General features: G+C 40.8%; 1 protein-coding gene across 2 annotated transcripts in view; it reads left to right on the plus strand.

Annotated features, from left to right (window-relative positions):
* The window catches only part of HIVEP2 (HIVEP zinc finger 2), a 91,338-nt gene extending 87,371 nt beyond the window's left edge, over positions 1 to 3,967 (plus strand). Inside the window, exon 9 of one of the 2 annotated variants that reach the window (XM_040449013.1) lies at positions 1,480 to 2,304. In XM_040449013.1, coding sequence (XP_040304947.1) covers positions 1,480 to 2,304 — 825 coding nt within the window. Of the gene's footprint in view, positions 1 to 1,479 lie in introns of both variants that reach the window. The other variant, XM_040449012.1, reaches the window with a different exon arrangement.
* Positions 3,968 to 8,546: the final 4,579 nt, after the last annotated feature.

Raw genomic sequence — 8,546 nt, forward strand, 5'->3', positions numbered from 1 at the left:
CTAGCATGGCACAGAGTGACAGAGATAATGCATAATTGATAGTTCCCAGGCTGGTCTCACAGTCTAAATGGAACTGGATGAATCATTAATGGTATAGAGCATACCTTGAGCTTGAGAAACATCCTTGAAATGAATTACAACTTTTTTTTTTTTTCCTCTCTCTCCTGGATTTCTACCATGCTTGACAGGTTTATATTTATCTGATTTTAAGTTCCCCCCAAAATAAAATAAACTGGGTAACTTTTAAAGATGCCAGTCCATTGTAAGGGTGAATCTCAGAAATTGAAACCTGATAAGCTCTTGCAAGCCTGATAACCTCCTAGTCAAACGGTGTTTCGCTACAGAAGCAGTTACGGAAAAGAAGTTCTCTTTCAGGACTGGAACCGTGAAGCCTGGAATTGTGGCCCCCCGTTGTCAGTGTCCTGATTCATTGATTGCCAAGAAGATACTGAAATGAAATTAATCACATAAAAAGAAGATACTAACGCCTAATAATCTCTGGTTCCCAACTGTGTAGTCGAATATGAGCTGTCAATGCTTGACACATGTACTATTACCTACTTTGACGGATAGTTACCTTACAGAAACTGGCCCTGATTTATCACTTGATAAAGGAGCTGGTCTTCCTTCCAGCTAGGGTGTCTCTTGAGAAGGAATTTATTCCTTTAAACCAATGTCTTGCACATTGTAGGAACCAGTTTGCCTGTCACCACTATCTTATCATCTGCTCTGTGGAAATTTAAAAAAAAAAAAAAAAAAAAAAAGGCAGTTTTCAGACTTGTCATTCCAGTTATACTCATCAACACTTAAAAAAATATTAAAAATCTTCCCAGTATATAAACAGATGGCAATCTTTTTACTTCCTTTTGAATTTAAAAACCTACTATTAGTGTTTTTTGCTCAGCAAACTTTTTCTGGTAATTATCCATTATTTTCTTTTTATAAAAAACAAAACAAACGAACAAAACAACCAGAACTGAAATGTGTCTCTGTACCTAGTGGAAAACACACTGCATGTTTTATCATATTTAGAAACAAAAGTAAATTGGGGCGCCTGGGTGGCTCAATTGGTGAAGCATCTCACTCTTGATTTCTGCTCAGGTCATGTTCGAGTCCCGCATCAGGCTCTGCACGGACAGTGCGGAGCCTGCTTGGGATTCTCTGCCTCTGTCTCTGTTCCTTCCCTGCTTGTACTCTGTCTCTCTCTCTCTCTCTCTCTCTCTCAAAGTACATAAATAAACTTAAAAAAAAAAAAAGTAACTTTTCACAGACCAACAGCTTCATTCCAGGATTCTAAAAGACAACTGAGTGGTCTCTTGTATCATAAAAAGTGAAAAATCAATAAAGGGATGAGGGAGTTTTAAAATGTTCTGAATGAGTGAGTGAGTGAGTGAGTGATAACTGTGTGAATGAGATAACTTGATGTAAGCATGAAGAGTATTGGGTCCTAAACGTCGTGCTCTCTGCTTCCTCGTACAGAATTTAAGAAGAGGGTTACCTCAGGTTCCTTACTTCAGTCTCTATGGAGACCAAGAAGGTGCTTATGAACATCCAGGCTCCAGCCTTTTCCCTGAGGGTCCTAATGACTATGTCTTCAGTCATCTTCCGCTCCACTCTCAGCAGCAAGTGAGAGCTCCTATCCCCATGGTGCCAGTTGGTGGGATCCAAATGGTTCACTCCATGCCGCCGGCCCTTTCCGGTTTACATCCTCCACCCACATTGCCTCTGCCAATGGAGGGCTCTGAGGAGAAGAAAGGAGCTTCTGGGGAATCCTTCCCTAAGGATCCCTATGTCCTTTGTAAGCAGTACGAGAAAAGATCGCCTCACGTTTTGCAGTCATCTGGTCCACCTAGCACACCCTCTTCTCCTCGGCTATTGATGAAACAGAGCACTTCGGAAGACAGCCTAAATGCAACAGAGAGGGAACAGGAGGAAAATATACAGACTTGTACAAAAGCCATTGCCTCTCTCCGGATTGCCACAGAAGAGGCCGCTCTGCTTGGGGCAGATCAGCCAGCACGGGTGCAGGAACCCCACCAGAAACCCTTGGAAAGTGCACATGTTAGCATTAGACACTTTAGTGGACCTGAGCCAGGTCAGCCCTGTACCTCAGCCACCCACCCTGACTTGCATGATGGTGAAAAGGACAATTTTGGTACATCACAGACTGCATTAGCTCACTCCACGTTTTACAGCAAGAGTCGTGTGGATGACAAACAGCCGGGCTTTCCCAGCAGCAAAGAGCTACCTTCAAGCACAGAGGGAGGCAATGAGCCTTCATCAGAGAAGAGTCAACTACATTGATCTAAGATGCATGGAGACTTTCATTTCCACATTTTCCCATTTTGTTTTTGGTTTTGTTTTTCTAGAAATAGAGGTAATCAAGTTTATAGCATGCCTGTCTTAAGTTACAGTAGTTTGCTATTATATATACTTTTGTTATATCAAAAGAATTAGGTAAATTAACAAGTCACCATGAGCCTGACCAAAACAAAATTTGAAATTAACCTATTGGGTCTGGTACTTTTAAAACTGTACAGATGTTTGTGCCTTTTCTTTACTTTGCTTATATTCTTATAAGCATTTTTTAGCAGTAATTTGTACATATTTTAGAATTTGTGTATCTGCTTTGTAATAAATGTAACTTCTTTCCTTTTTTGGACACTTGGATCTAAATGATGTAAAGCAAAACAGCATCAATATATATGTGAGGTTGCACTAAAACATATTTTTATATGATTAAAACTGAACAGCTTTTATGTACAGCTCTGATTCTGTAATACTAATATTTATTTACTTTGTTTCATAAATTGTACATTTTTTTCTTAATGTTGTGGATTGCTTTTCTATGTGAAGCATGGGATTTACTGTTGCGTAACTAGAACAAAAATGTATATTGTAAACAAGATATTTAAACTAGAGTATCTTATTCTGCACTTATGCATTAGTTAAAAAAAGAAGATAAAGGATGTATCAGTCAGTTCTTAACTCTTGTACATTTTTTTTGTCTCTTGTTTGCCGGATTGACTATGACTTAAGCGCTGATTGTGATTTTAAACTTATAGTACCGTAAAGCATTAAAGTAAACAATGTGCTATTGTGAGTTTTTTCAAAGCTTTATAAATCAGTTATAAATAATATTAAAAGTATTTGGTCTTATGTGAACATGTTGATCTATATACTCATCTAAAAATATGGGAAAACATTCCGCCCCATGTAAATATGTACAAGTGCATCACTGGTACAATTTTATGTAACTCAGTTGGACACTAGGTTGCCACAGACCTATGCTAGGGTGTCTTTAAAAATTAAAGTGACAAAGCACATGGGACTGTGTAGAGCTTGGTTATCGGCCGGCCCGGTGGCTTGGCAGGCAGTGCTGTGCGCTGCCCGTGGAAAAGACCTGGGCTTACAGATCTCCTTGGTTCTTGCTGCACAAGATGGTGACCAGAACTAAGGCTGCTCTGGAGGGGATGTGTTTGGACTTGAGGGTTAGGAGTGGACCCGGGGAAGGGGCATGGAGACCTCTGGGCAGCCTTTCCTCTCAGCCGGTCCACATGGTAACAGGGTTGGCATCAGCTTTAGGGGAAGCCACTTCACCCTCTTGAAGAGGGGAAGAGGGTCAGGCTCCTGGCTATCTCAGGGGGAACGGGGACAAGAAGCTTTCCAGGGAAAAGAATTTGTGGGAGGATGATGTCTTTTGTACACAACATTCAGTATGGGCTTTGGTTAGCGTGGAGGTGGGCAGAGCCTTTGTTTGTAGGTCCGGAAGAATGGAAGAAAGGGAGGGGGTACAACAACACGTGTGCATACACGCACATGTGTGTGCATGCACACATACACACACACAATCTGGGTTATCTTTGTGCTATATAGTGGATTATAATTCTGTGAAACCAAGTTTGTATATTGAATTACATTAAGGAGTGTTCTTTAAAAAGAGAAATAAATATACAATTACATGCTTGAGGTGTCTAGTTTTTAATGTGTTGTTTTACATTTTAATTTCTCAATTTTGTTGCTAAAGAAATTTTGATGCCACCAACATACCATCTGTGCTTTTAATTGCTAGGCTTTGCCCATTCTGAGGTATGCTGAGCATGACTGCTTTTCACAAGTGAGAAGACAGTCATTGGCTTCCATATGTCATTCGATTAGGACAGATAGTGGTCACCACGGTGTGAGCTCTAGAAACGCAGTCACCGGATTCTAAGTGTGGGCATGGACAGAATACATTGCATCTGCAAATAGTCATGAATAAATCAGATGATAATTTCCTCTTCTGCCTCCCTCTCAGTATGCATACATATCTGAAATTCCACTGGGGAATTCTCCTTATTTTTGCTGAGATGACTGAAGGCAAAAACCAACTGAAATAAATATACCATAAGATGTCCACAAGTCACAGTTCTTTACTACAAAAGAAAAGAACCTTTTAATAACGAAAGTGGAAGCTCATTAACGGTCAAAATCTATCAGTAGTTTCAGTATAAAAATCTCAAATTAGAGGATTTGCAATTTAACCTGTGTTGTTTTATGAGCCAGAGCGTCTTTTAAAATTACGTTTTATAAAAGTGAATTAAAGGTCAACACAAGCAGCCAGCCTAAAATCAATCTCTCACTGAGGAAAAAAAAAAAAAAAACCTGAAATATTGAATTACGTAGGGTGATTTGTGTGCCTTACTGCTCACTGGGGCGTGTGTGTGTGTGTGTGTGTGTGTGTGTGTGTGTTTGTGTGAACCCAGGCCAAATGAAATCACTCTTTGTGTCCTCCTTTATCTAATTTATGTCTTGTATTCACTCATTCATAAAACGGTTTTTGAGTGCCTACTATGAACTGGCTACTATGATGGGCTCGGAGGAGGATGAAAGTATTCCTGCCATCAAGGAACTCCAGTAAAAGGCAGGACGTGCACATGAGTATGTGTAATATGGTGTTATAGCTAAAAAAAGATGGCATATTTGGTGTGCTTTGTTGTCACAAAGGGGAGAGCACCTACCCTGCCAATAATGGAAGGAAGGGCAGGACAGGCTTCATCACAGAGGTGGCCTTGGAACAGATCCTTGAACTAACAGATTGACTTATCCAACAGATAAATTCTCATCACCTACATTAAGACACTGTTCTCCGTGCGAGTTGTACAAATTAAGTTCTTGTCTTCATGGAGTTTATATTCTAGTAGAGGTGCATTTAAATAAAAGCTGGGGAGGGACATGTTAGATGGTCAAGGATGTGTAACGCAGAGAGTAGGTAAAAAGCAAGATGGAGCTAGCTCCCTGAGTACGTGATCGGGTAGCATGTGCTTAAGCCAGAAAGACACACTGAGGTCCAATTTCTTAATCCAGCCTGAGGACATCAGATCTGGCTTTATAAGGTATGGGGAGCTGAGCCAAGGAAGGATTGAAGCAAGAAAGTGGCATTGCCATTGCTAGTGCTGTTCTTCTTTAGAAAAAAAAAAAAAAAAAATCACCGGGGAAGCCATGAAGATGGTGGATTTGAGGCAGGAAGAGTGGAGGCAGGGGACCAGTTAGGAGATTTATGAAGTTGTGTCATTTCCTTGGAAACAACGGCAGCAACGATCCAAGAAGACGATGGGGTCATGGAGAAAGAAGGGCCAGTTTTGCTCAATGAATGATGATAACTAGTGACTCATTTGGTGTCTGGGATGAGAGAGATGGAACAGGTGAAGACGACCAGAGTTCTTCATTGGGCAGTGGAAAGAGGGTGGTGTCCTTAGCCGCCAGAGAGGATTTGTACCCGACGCAGGTAATGAAATGAGCTCCCCAAGCAGTTTAGAATGAGTTCAGTCTCAAGAAAGACCTAAGCTGGAGACTAGTTTGTCACTTCTTGTCACTTATTCATAGCTGAGAGTGCCGAATCGAGGAAACCACCCAGGGCATACAGAGGGAATGAAGAGGGTGTCTGAGGACCTCCAAAGGGAGGACAGGCAACCTGGAGTGAACCACGAAGATGCATCTCAGATGGAAGCACATCTCAAGTGCTGAGCTCTACCTAAACCTGATTTTTGAAAATCGGATTTCCATAAATTCTCCAAGACAAAACCTGAAGAGCGCCGCTTTTGAGGCCAACTCTAGTTGTGGCATTATAACGTGATGGTATTTCCTTAGCAGCATCATGGCAGCTTTCTTATTAAATCATCAATTAGAGGTCATTAAACTAACCTGTCATTTACAAATGCCTCTCCAAAGCCCGTGCTTAAAGAAGTGAGGTGAAGTTTCCAAGGAGAAATAGGTTGTTTGCTGAGGAACCAAGGCTAACACCAAGATCCTCCAGCAGCCTGTCCAGACTTCCTTAATGAAGTTTCTGATTACTTACGTTGCTCTCATTTAGATCAATATTACGATCACACCCGTTGACTGTGAAGATGCTATAGTTGGATGACCTCGGAGTAATATAAGCAGCACCAAATCCATTTCTGCCCTGGATAACCAAGGTCATTATTAGTTTGGAATATGTTACTAAATATGGTTGTATCTACTTCGCCACAGTATAATTCCCCACCCCCCTCAGGGACCATTGGTATCATTTAAAGCATGAAAATATTCCCATTGGTTCCTGAGTATAGAGAAATCTATGCTCACCCCTACTCTATATTCATTAATAAACCTGGTTTGGCCATGTGACAGGGAAAATGACAGAAAAATTTTCATTTGGCATTAAAAAGTGCCAAGGATTAACAAGCAGAAGGTACAGCTCTCAATTTTCTAGAACTCTTTATGGATCATTTTATGAGTACATATCTATTGCTTAGCAGTAATTAGAGCCACATTCAGAAATACATGCTGGTCATTAAGATGAATCAAACCATCAGATTCTCTCTTCATTCACCAAATACCTAAAATGTATTTCAAATTCAGGTATAAGTCCCTGGCATGTTTTATATTTCAAGTAGATTCCAAACTTTGTTATCTTGTTGAAATATAAGTTTCTGATCTGATGCAAATAAAATTTCAGGAAAAAAAAAGTAGCATGATTAATGATACCTTTTATTAACTCTTCAAAAATTATGTTAATGGGGGTGTCTGGGTGGTTTGGTCGGTTAAGTGCCTGACTCTTGATTTCAACTCAGGTCATGATCTCATAGTTGTGGGACCAAAAGCCCCCCATTGGGCTCTGTGCTGGGCGTGGAGCCTGTTTGGGATTCTCATTCTCTCTCTCTCTCTCTCTCTCTCTCTCTCTCTCTCTCCCTCTGTTCCTCCCTTGCTCACTCTCTCAAAAAAATCAGGGAATGGGTAAAATATTCTAAAATAAAAATTTTTCTATTAAGAAATTGCTTAAGCAGTTATATAATAATATCAGTGATTGATTCATGTCTCCAAAGCACAATGAAAAGCTCAAAGTGTTTTGTGGGTAATTAAGAGAGGAAAAGTGAAAAATGTGCAACAGGGCTTCTCCAATGGGGGCAAAACGTGGGATGACCCAAATAACTGGTGCTGCTTGCATATAGCACGGCAGCAGGAGCCTGGGGTACTTCACTCTGAGCACCTGATCTGCCGATGGAAATCTTCATCCACACAGGTATTGCCCATTTGCAGCCATATGCCCAGTGCTGGGAACAGCAAGGACCATGGAAATCATTTCATCTTGAGCACCATCAACCTTAAGGAGAATCTATCTCGAGTTCTACATCTGATTACAAGACAGCAACCATCAATTCTGGTAATAACAGTTGTCATGATTGAGGGTAGGTGATGACTTGAGACTCTGCAGACTCTAACTTGTTAGCCTTGAGTCAGTTCTTTTTGTACAATGTAGGAAAAACTGTACCCACAAACTGCTTGTGGTTTGGGGCCCCAGTCCCTGGGATTGGAACTGCATCCCTACATGAAAGTGTTTTAAGTTAATGCTGGTAAGAAAGATGTGCTGGCCCTGTTTCAAGTGCTTTCATCTATTTCCTCATTTAAAAGTCCCCAAACTGAGAGAAATAATTTTCTTAAGTTTACATAACTACTAAGTGGTTGGGTTCTAGAGTAGCACTGTCCCATGGAACCTTCTGCAATGACAAAAATGTTCTATACCTGCGCTTTCTAATGCAATCATCAAGTTCCAGCTGCCTGTGGCTATTGAGCGCGTGAAGTGTGGTGAGTGTAATTGAGAGACTGGATTTAAAATTTTACCTATTTATACTTATTTTAATCTTTAGTAGCTTCGTGTGGCCAGTCGGTCCTAAATGGGACAGCCCCGCTTAAGAGACTGCCCACGTATCTTCAGCACAAGCTATACCCTGCACTTCTACCTGCGTTCACTCATTTTATAAATATTGAGCTCCCATCATGTGCAAGCTCTGTTCTTGGTATTGGATATGTATCAGCGAACAACAAAAACAAAACAAGACATCTGCCTTCACAGAACGGTGTTCAGTGCTTACTATTAAATATCTAGCTAAGGAATTTGGTGATGCGGTCCTATCAGTTCCTCCTCTTTCTATTGAGTTTTGGACCTTGGAACTCACCCAAGAGGTAACAGCCAAACCATAATTTTATGGAGGGGTAGACAGGCTCGCTATAGGTGAGTCCTCTCTTTC

Source organism: Herpailurus yagouaroundi, unplaced genomic scaffold (genome assembly GCF_014898765.1).
Source record: "Herpailurus yagouaroundi ecotype Mexico unplaced genomic scaffold, PumYag 198, whole genome shotgun sequence".
NCBI classification, from domain to species: Eukaryota; Metazoa; Chordata; class Mammalia; order Carnivora; family Felidae; genus Herpailurus; species Herpailurus yagouaroundi.